Source organism: Rhinoraja longicauda, chromosome 11, assembly GCF_053455715.1.
Source record: "Rhinoraja longicauda isolate Sanriku21f chromosome 11, sRhiLon1.1, whole genome shotgun sequence".
Lineage (NCBI taxonomy): Eukaryota > Metazoa > Chordata > Chondrichthyes > Rajiformes > Arhynchobatidae > Rhinoraja > Rhinoraja longicauda.
The window spans coordinates 40,145,014-40,171,274 of record NC_135963.1 but is presented as its reverse complement, the minus strand read 5'-3'; the positions used below and the strand labels follow the sequence as shown (position 1 = coordinate 40,171,274).

General features: G+C 48.0%; 1 protein-coding gene across 1 annotated transcript in view; it reads right to left on the bottom strand.

Moving 5' to 3' along the window:
* Positions 1–1,916: 1,916 nt before the first annotated feature.
* The window catches only part of LOC144598118 (LIM homeobox transcription factor 1-alpha-like), a 218,908-nt gene continuing 194,563 nt past the window's right edge, over positions 1,917–26,261 (bottom strand). The window contains exons 5-9 of the mRNA XM_078408007.1: positions 18,251–18,420; positions 6,582–6,659; positions 5,711–5,780; positions 4,878–5,045; positions 1,917–2,786 (exon numbers count right to left, since the gene is read on the bottom strand). Coding sequence (XP_078264133.1) covers positions 2,629–2,786; positions 4,878–5,045; positions 5,711–5,780; positions 6,582–6,659; positions 18,251–18,420 — 644 coding nt within the window. The 3' untranslated portion in view covers positions 1,917–2,628. The remainder of the gene's footprint in view (positions 2,787–4,877; positions 5,046–5,710; positions 5,781–6,581; positions 6,660–18,250; positions 18,421–26,261) is intronic.

Below are 26,261 nucleotides of genomic sequence, written 5' to 3'. Positions count from 1 at the left end.
GCCCCTTCTTCCAACAAGTGATGCACTTTAAAGGGGTTGTGCTGCCCAGGAGGATGTCCAGGTCGTCTCGCCATTGCCCGCTCCTGGGCTCATGCAAAACAGGGGCAAATGAGCCATCGAGGGGTAAACAAGGTTGGGTGGGTACATCTGTGCGGGTGGTTGCAGGGGTACTGGAGAGGGGGAGGGAGGCAGCTGAAGGGAGAGCATTGGGAGGGGGGGTTGTAAAGAGGAGGGGAGGGTTCACATATGGGAAGGGAAAATGGGATGGGGAGGGGGAAAGGCAGGATGGAAAGGATGAGGAGGGGAGTTGTGGAGAAGTAGGGTGGAGTTGTGGAAGGAAAGTGTTGGGGAAGGAGTGATTTGGGAGGTAGATAGAGAGAAAGTGGGAAGTATAGGATTGGTTGGGAGGGGGTCAAGTGGGAATAATTGGCGAGGAAAGGGGCTGGGGAAGTGGAAAAGTTGATGAGGTGGGAGAGGAAAGGGGAGGTGGATTTGGGAAAGAGTGGTAATGGTGAGAAGTGGGAGAGAGGAGTTGGAGAGGAGAGGGGTGGGGACAGAAAGGGGTGGGAATGGAGCATATGATCAAAGGGAAGGGTTGAGGAGAGGTGGGACGGAGGAGATGGAGAGGAGAAAGGTGAGGAGGGGTGGGAATGGAGAGAATGGGACAATGATCAAAGGGAAAGGGTTGAGGAAAGGAGGAATTGGGGAGCTGGGCGGGATGTGGCGCAGTGGTAGCGGAAGTAAAGGGGAGGAAAAGCAGGAATTACTCAGGTCTCTGCATAATCATTTTACGCTTCTTCACAGCATTCAGATGTTGAGACCCAAAGTCCCAACATTTCCTGGAGCAACCATCCCCCCCATCCCGATCCCCATCCTCCCCTCCTCTTCAAGCCTAGTCATCAGTCCCAGGGACCCTTCATCCCTGACCCGAGGGCTTCCCCCTGAAAGGCCGTTGCCTTCGACCCCAACTCTGCAGTCACTGGAGAGCTGTCTGGTTCTCCTCCGAGCCTTGGACAAGCTCGCAGTGGGTCCACGGTCTGAAAACAATTGGCCACTTCGACAAAGACCTGGTCAATGCTGACCTTCCATGCTGTGTGTCTCCATGGTTACGTTATCCATTCAGAGTAGACCCTTGGGACGCTGAGGAGAACAGGACCTGCATTGTTTCCAAGGTGAGGTTGGGATCCGCTGCCTATCGTTCACCCTCTTTCCTCACCAAGGCTGAGCTCGGAACCAAGAGAGTCTACAAAGCTAGGAGAGTTGTGCGTCCTGGTGAGGATGGAGTGCATTTCTTGTAACCTGTTGCAAACACCCGGGTCCTGCTTATTCGAGCTTCAATAATGTCACTTCCATAAATGGTGCACAATATATATAGAGAGAGGCTGGTTTAGGAACATGTACACAGCATACAATGAAGAGACCTTAGACCTTTAACCTGCAAAGCTCTCTGTGTGCTATGGGCAAACCCAGTGTGGCACAGAGATGGGGTCCGCGTGGTGTGGGGTGGGGGGGGGGGGGGGGCGCGTGGGAGAGGAGATCTTCAGTCCGTACATTACCACAGCTTTTTTCACAGCTAAATAACCAGCACTTCCAAAATAAAAAAATCCTCAAACTGCCGTTATTTACAACACAATTCTTTTTGGGGGGGAATTGGGGGTGGGGGTGGGGGAGAGGAGGGTGGGGGGGTGGGGGGTTATGGTGGTGGTGGGGTGAGCTTAACCTTTACACCTGACAACAGTTCAGACGGTTTTGGCTAATTCTTACCAACTGTGGCCCACAAAAAAAACAACTCAAAATTAAGATCCTTCTTCAAACAATTTACAAACCAAAAAATTAATAGCAGTTTCATAACTTAAGTGCACCGAGTGCGTAATTAAATAGTAAAAGCTGTAGAATTAAAGTCATCTTTGTAAAATCATAATGTTCAGATTGTGCCGATAAAGTTCTATTTCGTCTCATCTGGGCCTGGGTCCAATCTCCTGCTTGATGCTGCCTTAACGTGGCTGAAGTCCCTCTTTTCCCCTGGTGCTCCCCACTCCCCTCTGGCTGAGAGCCTCGAACCCACCTTGCCCCTCCTTCCATCCGGTGCCACGGTCTGTAGAAAGGTTGGTCTCCGGTGGACTTGGAGGAGAGGGTGCAGAGACTGAAGAGGTGGCAAGGATGGGGGGGGGGGGGGGGGGTGGTTGCAGGAGTGAAGCCTTCTGTGTGAGTTTTGCTGGAGTTTTTGTTGGAACACGCTGCAACATCCCAGTCTGAGAACTGAAGTCTATAAATAACAGGGTCGCCACAAGTCAGGTCTTCAAGACGTTCCTAGCAGGGGAATGGGGAGAAAAGGAGAAGATTCGAGTCACTGCTCAAATGCTGGCGAGTGGTGTCGGGGCTCTTAGAGTCTCGTATTTGGACCATCCATTGCATCACTTGCACTGAGTATCTCGTGGGCAGAGTCTAAACAAACCCAGCCACTGTTGGTGTTGCAAGAGGTGGTGGGTTAAAGGAGTACCTCAGCTAGTCATTGTAGAGCCCCAGGCTTAATCCATTGCCATGCTGTGGTCTTGGGGAGAGTCGTGAATGGCGTCAGTCTGAATGAGTGGACCCAGCCACCTCTCCTCCTTCCAACGTGAGCCAACTTCAGGAGGTGAAGTAGGAGTTTTGCATGGAGTACAGGCGGTCTATGGGGTTTCCTATCCGAGCCTGCATGGAGTTTGCCTCGGTGGTTGCTAGGAGACAGTCTCCTAGACTGTTGAGCGAGGTGTCGCTATCCATGTCGTGGAAAAGGGTTTCGTTGCCTGCAGAGGGAAGGAGATGAAAGAAAACTCATCAGCTCCATCATCAGTCATGTGAACTTCAGGCCAGTCAACACATCTGAACAGCCTGCAATGAGACAAGACCGAGACCACTTGGCCCATCAATGCGTTCTGTAGACAACCCATCCCCAGGTGAGAAACAATGCACGCCTTTATCCAAAACCTTCAAAAGCTAAAGAGCTCTGCAGCCCCTGAGAAGCCTAGTTGGTATTCTAACAGGTGAGGCCACAGGCAATATGTGCCCTGTAATGGACCTCCAATGGTACAGAGATAGGGAGCAGATCACCTGCAACTTAGTTTCGTTTAGTTTAGTATATAGATGCATCGCGGAAACAGGCCCTTCGGCACAACGAGTTTGAGCCGACCAGCAATCACTAGGGACAATTGTCAATTTTACCCAAAGCCAATTAACCTACAAACCTGTACATCTTTAGAGTGTGAGAGCAAACGAAAGCATCTGGAGAAAACCCATGCAGGTCATGGGGAGAACGTACAAACTCCATACAGACAGCAATGGTAGTCAGGTACTCGACCACTGTGCTACCATGGCAGGCTGTTCAGTAGTGTTGGTTAAGGATTAACCATTGGCCAGGATTCTGGGGATAGTTCCTTTGCTCCTCTTTAACAGAGTGACGTGGATTCATTCATCAAATGAACAACATTTCGTGTGTACTGGTCTCCATGTTTAGTTTAGTTTAGTTTAGGGATACGGTGTGGAAACAAGACCTTTGGCCCTCCATGCCGACATACACTAATTCTATCTACACTCCAGGGGCAATTTACAGAAGCCAATTAACCTACAACGCTGCACGCCATTGAGATCTGGGAAGAAACCGTAGCACCCAGAGAAAACCCACGCGGTCACAGGAAGAACGTGCAAACTCTAAACGAATAGCACCCATAGTCAGGATCAAACCCGGGTCTCTGGTGCTGAAAGCCAGGATCTACCGCTGCACCACCATACAGCTGATATGGGGCAGGCAGTTTAACTTAAGATCTCCTGACCCAGAGGCCATCATCCTATTAACTAAGCCTCAGCTTATGCAGACACTTCATCTCAATACCTGTCCACAGGATTTTGCATGTCACCTTTTCAAGGGGTCCCAGAATGTCACGCAACCGATTAACTCGGCAGTGAATGTTACAAAGGCTAATATGATATCAGAATCCCATTAGTAGTTCCTGACATAACTAGCTGGTTAGCCTGGTGTTTTTGTGGGAATAGATATCAACCAGGGTCCAGGGAGAAGCCCTTTGCCATGCATCAAACAACACTAATTTAAATCCATCCCCTTTGCTGTGGGACCTGATAGGCTGAATGGTCAAGGAACTACAGATCGTGGTATATACCGTAAGTAGACACAAAGTGCTGGAGTAACTCAGCGGGTTAGGCAGCATCTCTTGGAGAAAAAGGATGGGTGACGTTTCCGGTCGGAACCCTTCTTCAGACTGAAAGTGAAGTTTTGTCTGCTCCGCTGCGAAACCTCCTCAAGGTACGGTCTTCAGTCTGAAGCAAGGTCCTGACATGAAACATCACCCATCCTTTTTCTCCAGAGATGCTGCCTGACTGGCTGAATTACTGCAGCATTTTGTGTCTGTCTACGGGCTGAATAGTCAACTTCTCTGGACGTAATTCTACATCCAAATGCATCTTCGGGAGGAATGCACTGGAGGATTCCACTGTCCTGTGCTGCTTGCTGATTCATTGTTCTTGCTGCGATCTCAATGTGGTCGGCAAGGCCAGCATTTACTGCCCATCCCCAGATCCCCCTGGGAAGATGGTGGTGAGCAGCCTTCTTGAAGTACCACCGTTGTTGTGGTGAAGGTGCCCACTCAGCACAGTTGGGGTCAGGGGGAGAGTGCTGGGGTTTGTACCCAGGGGTGATAAAGGAGCAGCAATATACTTCCAAGTCAGGATGGTGTGTGACTTGGAAGGGGAAACTGCAGGTAGTGAAACTCCCCTGCGTCAGCTTCCCTTGCCCTTCTTTGTGTAGAGGTCACAGGTTTGGGAGGTCACCTTCCCGGGATATTCTTTTTGAAATGGGTACGTTTGATGGAGAATAAGGTAGTCACCATAAGGGTGCATGTGGTCCCCTGGCATCTGAGGAGGAGTAAGGCCTTGTCGGAAAGGATCGGTGTTGTATCCATTCTGTTCAATAGCCAGGAGCTGCTGTGGAGGCAGGGTTGTGTAAGGGTTCATCATCGACTCCATTCCAGGGTTAGAGGAGTTATTCGCTGGGACTGCACAAGAAAGGAGAAAGAGGAAGTGAGTGCCACCGAGGAGCAAACCCCATCCAACTCTGTACTAGCCTGGCGGGCTGACCTCTACCGCGCTGAGGCCAGGCGCCAGCTCCCAGACACCTCCTCCTACTTACCCTTTGACCATGACCCCACAGATGAGCACCAGGCCATCATTTTGCAGACTATCTCTGATTTCATCACTTCCAGCTGTCTGCCCTCCTCAGCCTCCAGCCATATCGTTCCCCTGCCCCTCACGGCCTCGTTTTACCTTCCCTCCAAAATCCATAAACACAACCCACCCTGGCAGACCCACTGAAATCCACTGAAATGATGTCCACGTACCTCGACTCCATCCTATCCCCACAGCTCCAATCCCTCCTGACCTATGTCCAAGATACCTCACACGCCTTTTGTCTCTTTAATGACGTTCGCTTTCCGGGCCCCCACTCTCTCATCTTTACCATGGATGTTCAGTCACTCTACATCTCCATCCCCCACCAGTAATGCCTTAAAGCCCTCCGTTTCTTTCATCAACCGCAGAACCTCTACTAACACTCTCCTCCGCCGAGAGCTGTTTCTCACTCTCAGCAACTTCTCCTTCGACTCCTCCTCACAGGCAGTGACCCTGGGGGGAGGGAAGAGGGGTATTGGGAGCCGCCTCTGACCTGTGTTCAGTCGCTGTGTGTTCTGCTGGTCCTGCTGTTGTTGCTGCTGTCGCCGAGCCAGCTTCTTCATCTGCACGGGACAGTGAGGAAGAGGGAGTTATCATCACGGCCAAACCTCAACTCACTCCCCACCTCACACACACACACACATACACACCCCACCTCACACACAGTGTGGGTCACACTCCCCTCTCACAGTGTGGGCCACACACACACACACACACACACTGTGGCCCCACGGTTCCCCACCACACACACACAGTGTGACTCAACACTCCCTACATACACACACACACAAACACACACACAGTGTGACCCCCCCCCCCCCCCCCCCCTCCACCACACACACAGTGTGGCTCCACACCCCACACACACAGTGTGGCTCCAGTCCCCACACACACAGTGTGGGCCCACACTCCCCACCACACACAGTGTGGGTCCACACAATCCCCGCGCACAGTGTGTGCTTACTCCCCCCACACAGTGGGGACCCACAGTATGGTCACCGTGGACACGGTGGGCCGAAGGGCCTGTTTCCGTGCTGTATTTCTCCATAAAGTCTACATGTGACAATAAAGTACCATTGAATTGTTGAGGGCAGTGGAGGTAGCACCAGGATTACCTCCCTCCCCCACAGCATGCCCTCTCTGCCAGGGATGTCAACTCAGGCTGGGCACATCCCAAGCTGGCCAACCTGTCCGCCTTAACCCCTTGCAGCCAGCTCCAACATTTATACAACTATTAAAATAATGCATCAAAAGAAAGTGAAGACTCTCTTGATTTTCTTTTTATTGTGAGAGTATCCTGGGGAATTAACTGAATTCCCACCGACTTTGGACTTGAGCTCGATGACCCCCGATGGACATCTTACCTTTGCTCGTTGATTTTGGAACCACACTTGTACGACTCGGACACTCAAGCCTGTCTCTGCTGCCAGCGTCTCCCTGACCTTGGAAGGAAAGCAGGAGCCAATTATATAACATAGAAAAAAGGAACTGCAGATGCAGTTATTAAAAAAGGACATAAAGTGCCAGAGCAGCTCAGCGGTCAGGCAGCATCCCTGGAAAACACGGATAAGTGATGTTTCAGTCTGAAGTCGGGTCCTGACCCAAAACATCAAGAAGGGTCCCAACTGAAAAGTCACCTATCCATGTTCTCCAGTGATGTGAAGTACTGGAGTAACTCAGAGGGTCAGGACCACACACAGTGTGGCTCCACACTCAGAGGGTCAAGCATCTATCAAACTTCCACAGGTGTGCGGCAGAGAGCATACTGACTTTTGCATCATGTTCCGGTTTAGTAACTCGAATGCCCAGGAACCCAGGAGACTACAGAGTGTGTAGACATTGCTTGGTCCATCACAGGTACTGACCTTCCATCATCGAAGGGATCTTCTGGAGGCGCTGCCTCAAAAAGGCAGCTAATTTCATCTAAGACCTATACCACCCTGGCTATGTTCTCATCTCGCTACTACTATCGAGAAGACGTTACAGGATCCTGAAAACCATGATCTTCAGGTTGAAGAACAGCTTCCTCCCAGCAAACATCTTGAAAACTACACAATACTAACATCTGGGATGCCAGCACCAACTATTGAGCGTTCCCGAGGTGTCATGGGCCTAACTCAACGAAACACCAGTGAAGGGAGGTGCCCATTTAATAACCCCAATGATATTCTTGCATCTACAGGATTAGTTGTTTTTTAAAGAGCTAGTTAATATGTAGGTAGCTGTATTTTGCACACGGAGTTATTTATTGTAAGTTGGTATATTTAGTTAGTTACTTTGCATTTGGGACTGCTTTTTTTTAAGTTGAGCGCTTATCCTGGAGTTATAGCACAAGTACTTTGTGTTTTAATTGGAATTTAGTTTTAGTTTAGTTTTTAGTTTTAGAGATACAGTACGGAAACAGGCCCTTCGGCCCACTGAGTCCACGGCGACCATCGATCACCCCGTACACTATCCTACACACTAGGGACCATTTACAATTTTTACCAAAGCCAAGTAACCTACAAACCTGTATGTCTTTGGAGCACTCGGGAAAAACTATGCGGTCACTGGGAGAATGTACAAACTCCGTACAGACAGCATCCGTAGTCAGGATCAAACCCAAGCCTCTGGCGCTGTAAGGCGGTAACTCTACCGCTGCACCACCGTGCCAGAACTCCAGCACTTTTGTGAATCAGGTTTTACACTCTAAATGCTGTTTCCTTTTGTTGCCCATGAGATCGATCCGTGCTGCAGAACTTTGCTAAATATCTTGCTAAAACCCATGCGCATCACATTAAAAAGTGTCACCCCACCTTGCATATCCCTGGCACTTCTTCAAACACCTAGTCAGACAGAAATTTATGTGAAGCTCCTCTAACCTTATCTACTGCATCCGGTGTTCCTCATGTGGCCTCCTGTACATTGGCGAGGCCAAGCGTGGGTTTGGCGACCGTTTAGCCGAACATTTGCATTCGGTCCGCCTAAGCCTACTGGGTCTCCCAGTTGCTAACCATTTTAACTCTCTTTCCCATTCCCATACCGACTTTTCCGTCCTGTGTCTCCTCCATTGCCATAAACTGGAGGAAAACCACCTCATATTCTGCTTGGATAGTTTCACTATTTCCTCATTTGCCTCTTTGAAGGGTCTGCACTATCTTCCTCACATCTGGCCATTGTAGTGTATATGAATACCTTACATACTTGAACAACAATAAACATGGAAAGTGCTGGAAATTCTCAGCAGTTTGCGTCTCTGCAGAAAGAAACAAAGTTAGGCTTATATACATTGGAATTTAGAAGGATGAGAGGGGATCTTATCGAAACATATGATTATTAAGGGGTTGGACACGTTAGAGGCAGGAAACATGTTCCCAATGTTGGGGGAGTCCAGAACCAGGGGCCACAGTTTAAGAATAAGGGGTCGGCCATTTAGAACGGAGATGAGGAAAAACTTTTTCAGTCAGAGAGTTGTAAATCTGTGGAATTCACTGCCTCAGAAGGCAGTGGAGGCCAATTCTCTGAATGCATTCAAGAGAGAGCCAGATGGAGCTCTTAAGGATAGCGGAGTCAGGGGGTATGGGGAGAAGGCAGGAACGGGGTACTGATTGAGAATGATCAGCCATGATCACATTGAATGGCAGTGCTGGCTCGAAGGGCCGAATGGCCTACTCCTGCACCTATTGTCTATTGTCTATTGTCTATTAATGTTACAGTCAAAGTCCCACCTTGAAAAGGAGACTAAAAAAAAGTCTGCTTAGTTGTAGGGAGGGTGGAAGTGGGGATAAGGGAGAGGTCTCTTTTAAGTTGACCCAGGGGTATATATAAAATCATGAGAGGCACAGATAGGGTAGACAGTCAGAACCTTTCCCGCAGAGTGGAAATGTCAAAGACTAGAGGTCATAGCTTTAAGGTGTGAGAGGTAGAATTTGAGAGATATGCAGAGCAAGTTGTTTATACAGAGGGTGGTGGGTGCCTGGGACACACTTTCAAGGGTGGTAGTGGAGGCAAATATGATAGAGGCATTTATGAGGCTTTTAGTAGGCACATGAATATGCAGTGAATGGAAGGACATGGACCATCTGTGGGCAGATGAGGTTAGTTTAATCTGGCATCATGTTGCCTGAAGAAGAGTTTCGACCCAAAACTTCACCCATTCCTTCCCTCCAGAGATGCTCCCTGTCCCGCTGAGTTACTCCAGCACTTTTTGTCTATCTTTGGCATCATGTTTGGCAGGGATTGTGGGCTGAAGGGCGTGATCCTGTGCTGTACTGTCTATGTTCTATACAAGGTTTACCTGAGCGATTTGTGGATGGGACCAATTAGAAAGTGAAAACAGGGACAAAAGAATGTGGATCTCACGAAATGCAAAACAGGAGGACATGCCCAGGAGGTCATTCTCTGCAAAATTCCATGAGCGAGAAAAATGGTAAAAAGATAAAGGAAAATAAAAGATAAATAAATGGCAAGTTGTGGCTAAGTGTTTCCAACACGTTCTGTTTTTATTTTATTTCCCATTGTGCGCAGATTTTTAATGTTCACATACATCAAACATGTGGTTTAGTGCATCTCCGTGTCTCTGAGTGATTTATGATATCCCTGGTACTACAGGAGCTAAACAATATATTACAAATTGGCAACAAGAATGTAAACACAGGACCCCACAGGAGGAAAGGAGGAACAGGATTTCCTTGCCAGCCAACAAGCATCAGGAACTGCAGCCATGGGAATACCAGCGGCGATGGATTTTAACACCGATTCTGAACAATGATCGTTACTTCAAGACTGGAAACCATCAGAGTTTTGTTATGGGACTGACTGTCCTCTGGGTTACAGCAATTCCTTTCTTGGGGGGGGGGGGGGGTGGTACAGCTGTAGAGTTGCTGCGATTGAGACCCGGATTCAATCCTGACTGCACTGTATGTACAGGGTTTGTACGTTCTCCCTGTGACACATGGTTTTCCCTGGGTGCTCCGGTTTCCTCCCACACTCCAAAGATGTAGGGGTTTGTAGGTTAATTGGCTTCAGTAAAGATTGTAAATTGACCCTAGTGTGTAGCATAGTGCTAGTGTACGGGGTGATCGCTGGTCACCACTGACTCTGTGTTTCCACACTGAATCTCCTCTGCCATATATTCAGTCAGTTGCAATCCACAAGCCTTACTTGGCAGAGAGCTGCACAGGTTCGCCACCCTTTGAGTGGAGACATTTCTTCTCATCCCCAGACACTATATCCTCCTCCAGCCTCATTTACTGTATCCGTGTGGGCTCCTATATATCGGCGAGACCAAGTACAGACTGGGCGATCGTTTCGCTGAATGCTTACACTCAGTCTGCCTTGGCCAACACAATCTCCCGGTTGCCAAAATTTTTTAACTCCCCTTCCCATTCCCACGCTGACCTTTCTGTCCTGGGCCTCCTCCACTGTCAAGAGTGAGGCCACATGCAAATTGGAGGAATAGCACCTCATATTTCGTTTGGGCAGCTTACAACCCAGAGGTATGAATATTAATTTCTGTAATTTCACGTAACCCATGCATTCCCTCGCTCCGTCACTCCCCCACTCTGGTCATCCCGCTAGTTCCACTGATCTCCTTTATTATCACCACTTTCCCAGCTATGATGGGATCCACCCTTCCTTAGTCATCTGTTGTCAGCCCTGATTTGTACTGGCCTTTTCCTACCTCTAGCCACCCCCCTCTCTACTTTCAGTCTGAAGAAGGGTTCCCACTCGAAACGTCACCCATCCTTTTTCTCCAGAGATGTTGCCTGACCCGCTGAGTTAATCCAGCACTTTGTATCATGAGTCTGTGATGCCTGGTTCTAGATATCCCCAATCAGAGGAAACATTCTCTCGATGTCCAATCTGTGAAGCCCATCTGAGTTCTGTGACACCTCAGCCCATCTGAGTTCTGTGCATTTTAGTGACACCTCCTTGCATTCTTCAGAACTCTTGAACATAAGCTTAATTTCCCCTCATACCATCACACTGCCATTGAATATATTCTTATTTACAGAGTACCAAGAGTACATTTCCTTTTGTTTACTAAACAAGGAAATACTTCCTTGTTTGCAGCAAGGAGGACAACGCAGTAAATATTACTCCAGCTGTAATAAGACATCCTTATCCCTGTGCTTAAGTCCTCTTGAAATCAATGCCAATTGCTGCTTGATCTGTTTGTTACACTGCATCTTTGAATTCAGTGATTGGGTATTCCAGAGCACACAAATAATCTATATTAACCAAACCACAAAGGGTACAAAACTGGGGGGTCAGCTCGGAAGGTGCCGAGCTCAGCCCCGAAGACCGGAAAGTCGAGGAGGAGGGAGCCACTGGTGGTGACAGACGCAAGGAATGGGCCTTTAGGAGAGGGAAGGGGGTATTGTCTCCATTGCTTTCAAGGTCAGTTGCAGGAGGCGCCCCAGGACACAGAGGTGGTCGGATAAGCAAAGGGACGTCGGTCCGTGGGCCGAGTCCATCAAGGGCGACGGAGGAGGCCCTGCAGCAGCCTGGGGCTTGTCTGCATCGAGAACCACTCCAGTACATCGAGCACGTGGACCGGACCCATGACTTTTGTAAACGGCGCCAAAATATGGAGGCTCTTGCATGTGTGAGCAATGCAAAAAGAATTTCGCTGTGCAGTGCACACGTGATAATAAAGAATAATTGAACCATTGAACTGATTTAGGTATAAATCAAATCCCAAGCTGAGCTCAGGTAAACTCAACACAGTACCTCAACACTGAAAACTCAGGTTGAAGAAGAGAGAAACAAACTTCTTCTTCAGGAGTTATGGGGAGAAGGCAGGAGAATGACATTGAAGGGGAAAGATAGATCAGCCATGATTGAATGGTGGAGTAGATGTGATGGGCCGAATGGCCTAATTCTGCTCCTAAAGTTTATGAACTCATGAACAATCATGAGATATTGATGGAAGTGGCTCAGAGTGAGTGGTTGATGCCCATTGTGATAATAGACAATAGACAATAGGTGCAGGAGTAGGCCATTCAGCCCTTCGAGCCAGCACTGCCATTCAATGCGATCATGGCTGATCACTATCAATCAGTACCCCGTTCCTGCCTTCTCCCCATACCCCCTCACTCCGCTATCCTTAAGAGCTCTATCCAGCTCTCTCTTGAAAGCATCCAACGAACTGGCCTCCACTGCCTTCTGAGGCAGAGAATTCCACACCTTCACCACTCTCTGACTGAAAAAGTTCTTCCTCTTCTCCGTTCTAAATGGCCTAACCCTTATTCTCAAACTGTGGCCCCTTGTTCTGGACTCCCCCAACATTGGGAACATGTTATCTGCCTCTAATGTGTCCAATCCCCTAATTATCTTATATGTTTCAATAAGATCCCCCCTCATCCTTCTAAATTCCAGTGTATACAAGCCCAATCGCTCCAGCCTTTCAACATACGACAGTCCCGCCATTCCGGGAATTAATCTAGTGAACCTACGCTGCACGCCCTCCATAGCAAGAATATCCTTCCTCAAATTTGGAGACCAAAACTGCACACAGTACTCCAGGTGCGGTCTCACCAGGGCCCGGTACAACTGTAGAAGGACCTCTTTGCTCCTATACTCAACTCCTCTTGTTACGAAGGCCAACATTCCATTGGCTTTCTTCACTGCCTGCTGAACCTGCATGCTTCCTTTCATTGACTGATGCACTAGGACACCCAGATCTCGTTGAACTCCCCCTCCTCCTAACTTGACACCATTCAGATAATAATCTGCCTTTCTATTCTTACTTCCAAAGTGAATAACCTCACACTTATCTACATTAAACTGCATCTGCCATGTATCCGCCCACTCACACAACCTGTCCAGGTCACCCTGCAGCCTTATTGCATCTTCCTCACAATTCACACTACCCCCCAACTTAGTATCATCTGCAAATTTGCTAATGGTACTTTTAATCCCTTCGTCTAAGTCATTAATGTATATCGTAAATAGCTGGGGTCCCAGCACCGAACCTTGTGGTACCCCACTGGTCACTGCCTGCCATTCCGAAAGGGACCCATTTATCCCCACTCTTTGCTTTCTGTCTGTTAACCAATTTTCTATCCATGTCAGTACCCTACCCCCAATACCATGTGCCCTAATTTTGCCCACTAATCTCCTATGTGGGACCTTGTCGAAGGCTTTCTGAAAGTCGAGGTACACCACATCCACTGACTCTCCCTTGTCAATTTTCCTAGTTACATCCTCAAAAAATTCCAGTAGATTTGTCAAGCATGATTTCCCCTTCGTAAATCCATGCTGACTCGGAACGATCCCGTTACTGCTATCCAAATGCTCAGCAATTTCGTCTTTTATAATTGACTCCAGCATTTTCCCCACCACTGATGTCAGACTAACTGGTCTATAATTACCCGTTTTCTCTCTCCCTCCTTTCTTAAAAAGTGGGATAACATTTGCTATCCTCCAATCCACAGGAACTGATCCTGAATCTATAGAACATTGAAAAATGATCTCCAATGCTTCCACTATTTCTAGAGCCACCTCCTTAAGTACTCTGGGATGCAGACCATCAGGCCCTGGGGATTTATCAGCCTTCAGTCCCATCAGTCTACCCAAAACCATTTCCTGCCTAATGTGGATTTCCTTCAGTTCCTCCATCACCCTAGGTTCTCCAGCCCCTAGAACATTTGGGAGATTGTGTGTATCTTCCTCAGTGAAGACAGATCCAAAGTAACGGTTTAACTCGTCTGCCATTTCTTTGTTCCCCATAATAAATTCCCCTGCTTCTGTCTTCAAGGGACCCACATTTGCCTTGACTATTTTTTTCCTCTTCACGTACCTAAAAAAACTTTTGCTATCCTCCTTTATATTATTGGCTAGTTTACCCTCGTACCTCATCTTTTCTCCTCGTATTGCCTTTTTAGTTAACTTTTGTTGCTCTTTAAAAGAGTCCCAATCCTCTGTCTTCCCACTCTTCTTTGCTATGTTATACTTCCTCTCCTTAATTTTTATGCTGTCCCTGACTTCCCTTGTCAGCCACAGGTGTCTCTTACTCCCCTTAGAGTCTTTCCACCTCTTTGGAATAAATTGATCCTGCAACCTCTGCATTATTCCCAGGAATACCTGCCATTGCTGTTCTACCGTCTTCCCTGCTAGGGCCTCCTTCCAATCAATTTTGGCCAGCTCCCGCCTCATGCCTCTGTAATCCCCTTTGCTATACTGTAATACCGACACTTCCGATTTTCCCTTCTGCCTTTCCATTTGCAGAGTAAAACTTATCATGTTGTGATCACTGCCTCCTAATGGCTCTTTTACCTCTAGTCCCCTTATCAGATCAGGATCATTACACAACACTAAATCCAGAATTGCCTTCTCCCTGGTAGGCTCCAGTACAAGCTGTTCTAAGAATCCATCTCGAAGGCACTCTACAAACTCTCTTTCCTGGGGTCCATTTCCAACCTGATTTTCCCAGTCTACCTGCATGTTGAAATCTCCCATAACCACCGTAGCATTACATTTTTGACACGCCAATTTTATCTCCTGATTTAACTTGCACCCTAAGTCGAGGCTACTGTTTGGGGGCCTATAGATAACTCCCATTAGGGTCTTTTTACCCTTACAATTTCTCATTTCTATCCATACTGATTCAACATCTCCTGATTCTATGTCACCCCTTGCAAGGGAATGAATATCATTCCTTACCATCAGAGCAACCCCACCCCCTCTGCCCACCTGTCTGTCTTTTCTATACGTTGTGTACCCCTGAATATTCAGTTCCCAGCCCTGGTCCTCTTGTAGCCATGTCTCAGTGATCCCTACAACATCATACTTGCCCATGACTAACTGAGCCTCAAGCTCATCCACTTTAGGTACCAAAGGCCATGCAAGACCAGCACCATACTACTTCTATGACACATTAATTAGCAAACCTTTGTTTGTTAATAAACTGGGAGCAATATATGTAAGAAAGACCAGCAGATGCTGGTTTAAATCGAACGTAGACACAAAATGCTGGAGTAACTCATCGGAACGGGCAGCATCTCTGGAGAGAACAAATGGGTGACGTTTCGGGTTGAGACCCTTCGTCAATATAACAGTCTATAACCCTTGCGGAGTTACCAATGTGTATAGGGTTCAGAACAGAAATTTGTTTGGCCAAAATTTAAGAAGAGTTTAAGAATAAGGGGTAGGCCATTTAGAACGGAGATGAGGAAAAACTTTTTCAGTCAGAGAGTTGTGAATCTGTGGAATTCTCTGCCTCAGAAGGCAGTGGAGACCAATTCTCTGAATGCATTCAAGAGAGAGCTAGATAGAGCTCTTAAGGATAGCGGAGTCAAGGGGTATAGGGAGAAGGCAGGAACGGGGTACTGATTGAGAATGATCAGCCATGATCACATTGAATGGCGGTGCTGGCTCGAAGGGCCGAATGGCCTACCCCTGCACCTATTGCCTATTGTCTATTGGAAGAGCCACACATAAGCTAAAAATGGGAAATATGACTCAGGGCATGGAAACATTTCAGCTCACATGTTAGAGTTCGCGCTGAAACCACTCAAACACTTGACATTTGGGAGTGCGACGTCGGATTGATGATTGACAAGATATCTTGTTAAAATAGAAGATAGGATTAGAAGTGTCACATAAATCGCTTAATTCCAGTGAGAGATGATCGAGAGATTAAGAAAGTTTTGTGAATATGACTGCATTTCAAAAGTTGATCCAGTAAAAACAGGAAGACAGCAGGATTCTTCTGAATCGAGTCAAGGTGATACCTTCCTTAGGGTAGGAAACGGATACAATGCAAGTTCCTGTGAGGGGAGATCAAAGGCTTTGAAATCAAGGCCATCGGTGAAACCTGCACATAATGTGAATCACTTTTTTTCACAAGTGGGTGAGACGTGTGCTCAGGATCAATGCACACTTGCAGAGTGGTCGGAGGGTGTAAAATAAATACAACGCATCTTCACGTTTCATGGTGGTCCTTTATGCCCCTGGCTCTAGGGGCAAGTCACCCCTCATCCTCCTGCGCTCCAAGGAATAGAGTCCCAGCTTGCTCAACCTCTCCCTGTAGCTCAGGAACCCCAATCCCGACAACATCCTCATGAATCTTCTCTGCACCCTTTCCAGTTTGACAACATCTTTCCTGTAACACAGTGCCCAGAACTGAACACAATACCCAGTTCCAATATATGACACAGGTAGTTACTCTTTAACATTGATGTCTATGCTCTCCCCTCTCTGGAAAGTGTTCATTTACAACCACAATCAACCTCCACACCCCGATGACCTTTTTAATCCAATTCTTTGCTTTATTACCTCCTTTCACTTCATGCACATAAGGCTTTTTTGATCTTACCTGCAAGTAATTTCTTTCTCATTCTCCCTTTTCCTTTCTAATTTCAATCTTACTTTCTACCCCATTCCAGGTTTTCAGTATCTTTGCACTCTCCAGCCTCAGTAATGACTTCCCGACTCTTCACACTCCGTCTCCACAGGTACTGAGGGAGTACCCAGTCTGGCATTGGAGCAGTACTGAGGGAGTACCCAGACTGGCATCAGGGCAGTTGTGAGGGAGTACCCAGACTGGCATCAGGGCAGTACTGAGGGAGTACCCAGACTGGCATTGGGGCAGTACTGAGGGAGTACCCAGACTGGCATTGGGGCAGTAGTGAGGGAGTACCCAGACTGCATTGGGGCAGTACTGAGGGAGTACCCAGACTGGCATTGGGCCAGTAGTGAGGGAGTACCCAGACTGGCATTGGGCCAGTACTGAGGGAGTACCCAGACTGGCATTGGGGCAGTAGTGAGGGAGTACCCAGACTGGCATTGGGGCAGTACTGAGGGAGTACCCAGACTGGCATCAGGGCAGTACTGACGGAGTACCCAGACTGGCATCAGGGCAGTACTGAGGGAGTACCCTGACTGGCATTGGGGCAGTACTGAGGGAGTACCCAGACTGGCATCAGGGCAGTACTGACAGAGTATCCAGACTGGCATCAGGGCAGTACTGAGGGAGTACCCAGACTGGCATTAGGGCAGTAGTAAGGGAGTACCCAGGCCAACGTCATTGCAGTGGAGGTCTCAGGTCAATATTAGAGTAGTGCTGAGAGAGATCCCCAGCAAAATCTGGGCAGTGTTCAGGACACTCCCTAACTGATATCAGGGCAGCATTGAGGAAGCTCCCAGTATGATATCAGGAATATATTGAGGGAGTTCCCGGGTGATGTCAGTGCAGTGTTGAGGGAGCTCCCATGGTGATATTGGTAGTGTTGCTGAACCTCCGAAACTGATGCCAGGACAATGTTGAAGGAGGTCCCAGGCTGAATTCAGGGCAGTGTTGAGGGGCCTCTCAGGGTGATATTGGGGCAGTGTTGAGGGGCCTCTCAGGGTGATATCGGCAGTGTTGAGTGGTGTCCCAGGGTGATATCGGCAGTGTTGAGGGGCCTCCCAGGCTGATAGTGGGGCAGTGTTGAGGGGCCTCAAAGGCTGATATTGGCTGATATTGGGGCAGTGTTGAGGGGCCTCCCAGAGTGATATCAGCAGTGTTGACGGAGATCTCAGGGTGATTCTGGAATAGTGCAGTGAGTAGCCTCATGGGTCAATACTGGGTTCATCTGCAAACCTGGCATGCGCTGCAGAACCGAGCTTTGGATATACAATGAAAATTGTTCTGGAGAAACCTCTGCTGGACAGACTGATGCCACCTTCTGCACAAGGTGACAGGGAGAGAGCATGACGCCTGCCCAACCTCTCCCTGTGTCTCAGCACTGCCTCTCGGGACCCAGGCTACAGAGGAACCATTGATTCTGAAGGAAGAATGTGATTCAATGAATGCTTCCAACTGGAAGCCAAGCCTTTACACGGTCAGACCCGTCAATGAGGTACTTCCTCCTTGCATGCCAGGGGGGTAGAAGTCCTACCACCTACACTCTACCCTCTGCTTCTACCCACCCACAAGCAGTCAGGTTGGACCCTGGGGCATCCAGCGCTGCTTGCAACAACCCGTCAGCAGGTTTAGGAGAGGTGTTCAGGGAGGGACAAGGAGACCTGGAGAGAGGGCTTCCCACCTTTCACAAGCTGCTCCTACCTTCCTGCAGGGTTTGGAGGACACTTCGAACGATGCCTTGAAAGCACGTCTCTGCTGCGTGGTGAGGATAGTCCTGGGCCTTTTGGGTCTCTTGGGATCTTTGAAGTCTTCACCTCCTTTGCACTGCAGCTGCCCCAGTTTGTCAGCGCATTCTTCATCGTCACTTTTGGCTGCATTGGAGGGAGGAGAGGAGGTGATACATCAGTAGGGTGTCACTGTGCTGGTGTGGCAATCTCCATTAATGTGTCACTGTGCTGGTGTGGCAATCTCCATTAATGTGTCACTGTGCTGGTGTGGCAATCTCCATTAATTCCCATATTCCATGATACGTAACAGTGGCAATCTCCTTCCTGAGCGCAGACTCACCCTCAAGCTTATTCCCAAAGCAACATGCTCAATCCCACCCATCCCAGGCTCACTGGCCTGTCCCAGTTTTGACTGGTAGCAACCAGATCATTAGATTTAATTACTGAACAACATTGACCAAACGGTTTTGGTTTTGGTTTCATTCCCAATGCACAGTGTAACTGCCCGAGTTAGAGTCACACACCACTAAAGCCGGCTCTTTGGCCCACCAGTCTGCATTATCCATCAAACACCAATCCCATTTTGTTGTCCCCCACATGCCACACTTCTTGATTAGTGCGGGTGCCAGGGGTTATGGGGTGAAGACAGGAGAATGGGGTTGAGAGGAAAAGATAGATACCCATGATTGAATGGTGGAGTAGACTGAATGGGCTGAATGGCCTAATTCTACCCCTAGAACTTGTGAACTTATGAGTGAGCGCTAGGATCCTATCACGAGGGGTGTGAAATCTCATGGAATCATTACGAACTGTTTTATTCCCCATTATTAATAAATCATATTATTTTTTTGAAATTAAGATGTGATGAAAGGTTGTTAAGACCAATATTGAAGGATCATTCAGTTGGCTTTTAACTAGCTGAGGAAGGTGGGGCCCCAGAAAGTGGGCACATTGTGTGATCAATGAATACACAAGGTAAGTGCCACTGGATACATGGTGGGAGCTTTGACGTACCCCAACAGTACTTGCAAGCAAAACCAGCTCACTCAAACTTGGATCACAGAGTCGACTCTTCACACATCTCCAAAATGTTGCCGTCAGCTAATTACCAAAAAGGGCCTGCAGTCAAAAATTCTTCTCCCTTTCTTATCAACTGAAATAATAAGATGAAGTTCCTGGCCTTGTAATTAAATGAAATGGCAATCTTGTCTATAATTATATCATTTACCACTGGGGTCGCCCTTCACACAGCTGAATATCACAGAGAGAAACAACGCTGAGAAAAAAGGCTGAGATCCAACCACCTCCCACCTCCTCCACTGTTCGGGGTACCTCACTCACTCAACGGCGAGCATAGTGGCGCAGCGCTAGGGTTGCTGCCTGACAGCACTAGAGATCTGGGCTCCATCCTAACTACGAGTGCTGTCTATAAAGGTACGTTCTCCACGTGACCTGCGTGGCTTTTCTCCAGGATCTCCGGTTTCCTCCCACACTCCAAAGACGTACAGGTTTGTAGGTTAATTGGCTTGGTATAATTGTAAATTCTCCCTCGTGTGTGTGGGATAGTGTTAGTGTGCGGGGATCGCAGGTCAGCGCAGACCCAGTGGGCTGAAGGGCGCGTTTCCACGCTGTATCTCTAAACTAAACTAAACTAAACTAAACTCGAGGCGGGCTCCTTTGAACCCTCTTCAATAGCAGGAGGAAATGGGCATGAAATCTAGCTTAGACCTTCATTTAACAGGGAGTTGGAGGTGAGACCATGTGGGGTTTGTGTGCCATTAAAACTAATTCTGACACTCCCCTCACAATCCTTTATTCCCCACAGATCAATTCCCGTTAGAGGCAGGAAACATGTTCCCAATGTTGGGGGAGTCCAGAACCAGGGGCCACTGTTTAAGAATAGGGGTAGGCCATTTAGAACGGAGATGAGGAAAAACTTTTTCAGTCAGAGAGTTGTGAATCTGTGGAATTCTGCCTCAGAAGGCAGTGGAGGCCAATTCTCTGAATGCATTCAAGAGAGAGCTAGATAGAGCTCTTAAGGATAGCAGAGTCAGGGGGTATAGGGAGAAGGCAGGAACGGGGTATTGATTGAGAATGATCAGCCATGATCACATTGAATGATCGAAGGTTCGAAGGGCCGAATGGCCTCCTCCTGCACCTATTGTCTATTGTTTATTGTCAATCATATTTTTTATAGGTTTTTATTTCTCAACAGAATATACGTGTATTGCAACTTGTAGCATTTTCTTACAGTCTGTCCATGGACAAATTTTCCAATCTTTCTCATGCAATTGGCCCCTGGTACATTTATAAATGGCATTATCAATTTTCAAGCCATTAGTTACAAACTAAATTATGTCTCTCTCAAACAGTGGACAGGATTCACTCATTTGAGAATCTCTTACGATCCAATTACTAATTATTTGTGTCTTGCTGCACAAGGTCAAAATAATTGTTTCCCTCGTTGGTTTGGGGAAGTATGCTGCAGAAAAATAGCCTGATTGTACTTAATGAGATTTATCCTCCATACAACCTTTCCCAATTTGATGTGCCCAGCCGATGCGAAGCTCAGAAAGTCCCAAACTATTCCATTAACTATCCTACAGCTTTGTTTGTGCTGACATTCGTAAAGTAACACTGAGGGGTTTTGGCACCATCGGACCCCATTATAATTGTATTCTCTCTTATTTTTAGATGGCATTTTGAAATAAAGTATGGATTTTTTTTCCAGCTAAGCTCCTGTTCAACATGCATCTTTCAAATGGGCGGCATGGTGGCACAGCGGTAGCGTTGCTGCCATACAGCGCCAGAGCCCAGATTCCATCTTGACTACGGGTGCTGTCTGTATGGAGTTTGCACGTTCTCCCTGTGACTGCGTGGGTTTTCTCCAGGTGCTCCAGTTTCCTCCCACACTCCAAAGACGTACAGGTTTGTAGGTTAATTGACTTTGCCAAAATTAATGTAAATTGTTCCTAGTGTGTAGAATAGTGTTAGTGTACGGGGTGATCGCTGGTCATTGCAGATTCGGTGGGCTGAAGGCCTGTTTCCATGTTGTACGTCCAAAGTGTAAAGTCCAAATGTGACGTTCTGGTCATAAGTGCACGTTCACCCTCTCAGACCTTCTCAATCTGAAAAAGGGTCCTGACCTAAAATATCACCAATCCATGTTCGCTGCCTGACCCGCTGAGTTACTCCAGCACTTTGTGTCTTTTTTTGTAAACCGGCACCTGCAGTTCCTCGTGCCTCCATTTCCTGTGGATTATCTGATTGGTTTTTTCCCCTGGCACGTATGAGATTCTGAGGCTGTGAAGGTTGCTACCTAAATGGACTTTTCCTCTTTTCTAAAGTCTGATCCAAACAAGCAGTTCCAGCTGTGCGGGAGTGGCTCAGAGTGCCTCTCACTCACTGATATCTTCCACTTTGGTACAGTGTCTGATGTCTTTCTGCTTTCCCATCTGCAAAGTGCCTCGGGGTGTTGTTCTACATTAAAGGTGCTGAACAAGATGCACCACTGCTTTGATTGTCAAATTGGAAGCCGGTGAATCTGTCTCCCAGCGAGAATGTGTGCCTTCAGGAGAGGAAGGAGAACATGTGAGAAGTTGTGGCACATCATAAATCAAAAGGAGATTTATGCCTGGCTCCCCCCTGGAACTCAATGAGTTTTAAGTGCGTTGATTCTTTGAAGAGCGCGCGGTTGTACATTCAAAGGCTGATTTGAAAACTGCGGATAACTATTTAATTTGAGCAGCGCTGTCTGCAAAGCGAGGGGTGAATTGCTTTGGAGAACCACTTGCAGCGGTTTGACTCCTCCCAGCCTGCGTGGAGTGTAGATGCACAGTCCCCACCCTGTCATTAATCACCTCACACCCTGACAGCTCAGGTCCCCAGATGAAAGGAAGCCACGACAAAACATGTTGAAATCAAAGCAAGGCTGGGAAAATAAAACCCTTGATATATCATATTCCTGGCAATGTAACTGGGTCTGCTGCCAACTACATTGCACTAACCGACTTACCCCGGGCACTGACTCTTCCTGAAGATCGACACAAAGTGCTGGAGTAACTCAGCGGGTCAGGCAACATCTCTGGAGAAAAAGGATGGGCGGCGTTTCAGGTCAGGCCCTTCGTCAGAACCCTGAAGGGTCCCAAACCAAAATGTCACCTATCCTTTTTCTCCAGAGATGCTGCCTGACCCTTTGAGTTGCTCCAGCACTTTGTGTCCATCTTTGGTATAAACCAGCATCTGCTGTTCTTTGTTTCTACACTCTGACGTTTGCTGCAGTTTTCCGGCTCGCGGGTTTTATTTCTATCCATCGCCAGCTCACCTCCTTTCCTCCTCCAGCCCCCAAAATAAAATCCACTCGAACTGAAGGAGGATCCCAACCTGAAACCTATTCTGAATATTTCCCTCCACAGATGCTGCCTGACTCTCCGAGTTCCTCCACCACTTTGCTGTTTGATCTACTACGCCCTCAGTCCCTAACTAATGTCTAACAGAGTTGGTGTGATGGTGCTTGCTCCGCGGCAGACTGCAGGGTTGGGGATGTGTGTTGGCATGTCACGTCAGGTAGCAGACATGGAGTCACAGTCACACAGCTAGGAAACAGGCCTTTCGACCCAACTTGCCCACACCGACCAACATGTCCCATCTACACTAGTCCCACCTGTCTGCGTTTGGCCCATATCCCTCTAAACCTGTCCTATCCACATACCAATCTAAATGTATTTTAAACGTTGCGGTATTACCTGCCTTAATGGCCTGTCTGTGCCTATAACCTATTAATGTACAACGACCTTGGATGGGCTGCACAGTGCACTGAACACGAGAACCACATGAAATGAGCAGGAATAAGCCGTCAGGTCCTTCAAACCTGTCCTGTAATTTAATTTAATCATGGGTGATCTGAGCTGTCCTCTTCTAAGCAAGGTAGGCTTGAGGGGCCGAGTAGCCTACTTCTGCTCCGGTGTTGTTCAGTAATCCACTCCAATTATCAAATGACCTGCGGGTATCCAGCATTGAGGGTAAGGCCAGCTACCAAACAGCAACTACTTGGGCAGAAACTCCGGAAGACTCCAGGTCACTCTGCACACCAGGCCTCAGTCACTCTGCACACCAGGCCTCAGTCACTCTGCACACCAGGCCTCAGTCACTCTGCACACCAGGCCTCAGTCACTCTGCACACCAGGCCTCAGTCACTCTGCACACCAGGCCTCGGTCACTCTGCACACCAGGCCTCGGTCACTCTGCACACCAGGCCTCAGTCACTCTGCACACCAGGCCTCAGTCACTCTGCACACCAGGCCTCAGTCACTCTGCACACCAGGCCTCGGTCACTCTGCACACCAGGCCTCGGTCACTCTGCACACCAGGCCTCAGTCACTCTGCACACCAAGCCTCAGTCACTCTGCACACCAGGCCTCAGTCACTCTGCACACCAGGCCTCGGTCACTCTGCACACCAGGCCTCAGTCACTCTGCACACCAGGCCTCAGTCACTCTGCACACCAGGCCTCAGTCACTCTGCACACCAGGCCTCAGTCACTCTGCACACCAGGCCTCAGTCACCTGCCTCAGAAAGCCGGGCGAAACAACAAAAAATAACAACACTTCATGCCAGCTCTAAATTGATTCATCCCCTCCTTCAACCTCAAACGTTATCTGTTCTGCCCCTGAATCCAATCTGCGGCACAGGATTCATGGTTTGTGTAGGGATGGTGGGGGAAGTGCAGAGGAGTGGGTTTCGAAGCAGATAAACAGAGTCGGGGCTATTCCTCATGTGTGTGTTTGTGTGCTTGGTGTGTGTGTGTGTGTGTGTGTGAGACATGCCCTTGTATTGGTCTAAATAGGGGACCAGCTGTGTGTATAGCATTGATTCTATTGATGCAAAGGAACGCAAACATTAATTAAGTTGTCTTTGGAAGGTCCCCATTCTAGGGTCCGCTGAAGCACTCGCTGAGGTTAGTCAATCCTTCGTAAAAAAGGGAAACCAGCACAAGACACCATTGACTAACTCTCGACCCCGCTCTCCAAAATTAATAAAGACCTTGGTTCACAGACATCACTAAGAAGGAGTGGGAGCATTAGTGATCTTTAATTGGAAATTGTACTCCTCCTGGTCGTCCTTTGTTTACCCAGGATTGTCTCTTCATACTGGGTGAATGCAATGATTAAATCTTAGACTGCAGGATTAGAGGTGGCATATGGGTCTCAAGAGAGCTACCTCTCATCTCTTACATTCTCATAAAAAGTGGCTTTGAGGAGCACTCTCTCGCACTATTAAACCCTCTGATATTCTGCTTCGTTTGAATCAGAAAAGATGGGAGGAAAGAATTAAAAGAAATGTGTGGCTCTTCACTTGGCTTTTAGCAGTGAGGGGTGCGAGGGGGCTGTTGGTGCAGCTCACTGAGTCGACAGCACTGTCTGCAAGATCCTCTCGTTCTCAGCGTGCCCTTTCGGTATGCCCGTCCCACTGCGCTGCACACACAATATGCCAGCAGCGATCCTCATTCAAGCTCCTGGTCACACACACAACAGGCGGCTCTTGGAGCCGTGCAGCACGGGAACAAGCCCTTCGGCCCGTTATATCCGTGCCAGGCAGCGAGCACCTCTTTACGCTCATCCCATTTTATTCTCCCGACATTCCCATCGACTCCTTCCAGATTCTACCACGCATAAGCACACACGCGCACACACACACACACATACACGCACACACACGCACACACACATACACACATACACATGCACACATACACATGCACACACACGTGCACACATATACAACCTTGCCTCAACACCCCAACCCCATCACCACAGTACACTGATCTGTGTCAGTCAGGTGTAGGACTGGTGTCTGTAAGTCTCATCAACTGTGGAAATTTCAGCCTTTCGTAAAGAAAATTTCATAAAGACATAAAAACAGCTTTTTTTCCACAAGTAGTAGTTCTACTCAATAACCAAAGTCTGTAGTCTCTTTTTTGCTCTGGTTTATTTTCACCCACATGTTTAGACCGTAATGTTGTATCCTTATTGTTTTGATGTGGTTATGCTTTATTCTTAATTGTTAACTGTATGTTTGTGTTGTCATTTGTGAGCGGAGCACCAAGGCACATTCCTTGTATCTGCACATACTTGGCCAATAAACTTATTCATTCATTCATTCAAATGGCAAGAGATATCTTATTTTCTTGCTAGAGCTTGGAGAGTCCTTCAAACTCTTCGGGGGTCTTAGTTCAGTTTAGAGATACAGCACGGAAACAGGCCCTTCAGCCCACCAAGTCGATGCCAAACACTTATCACCCGTTTATACTAGTTCTGTGTTATCCCAATTTTTCATTCACTCGCTACACATTTGGGGCAATTTTACAGCAGCCAATAAACCTTCAAACCTGCAGGTTTTGGGGATGTTGCAGGAGATCACGTGGTGAACAGGCACAAACAGCACCCAAGGTCAGGATTGAACCCGGATCTCTGGCACAGTGAGCAGTGGCCCTACCAGCTGTGCCACTGTGCCACCCTTCACCGCAAAGCCCGATAATTGTCACGCAAAAGCAGGTACAAAAACCTAGGCGGTGGCCAAATGCTTTGTCAAAGGGCAGCTTTAGGAAAGAGCAGGACATCCCAAAGGAAGTTGAAGCCACAGCTGTTCATCAACAACAGGGACGTGTCGGAGGCCAGATTCAGAGGACCTCTAAGTTCTCCTTCAGTGGTGAGGCTGAAGGTGTTGCTGGCTGGCTTACTGTTTGAGGATCTGAAACAGGAATGATACGGTTTATATTAAGTTGTGTTAGGGAACCCAAGCCCATGGGTTATCAGGACTTGCTGTACGTTCAGAGTCAATGAGCAGGTTTAGATGCAATTTACTTAATGGAGGGTGAAAGATGTCATTGGATTGATAACAAGGTCCAATGAAACCAACCACTGCAGTGTCTTGCGACACCACATGGGGGCAGCATGGTGGCGCAGCAGTAGAGTTGCTGCCTTACA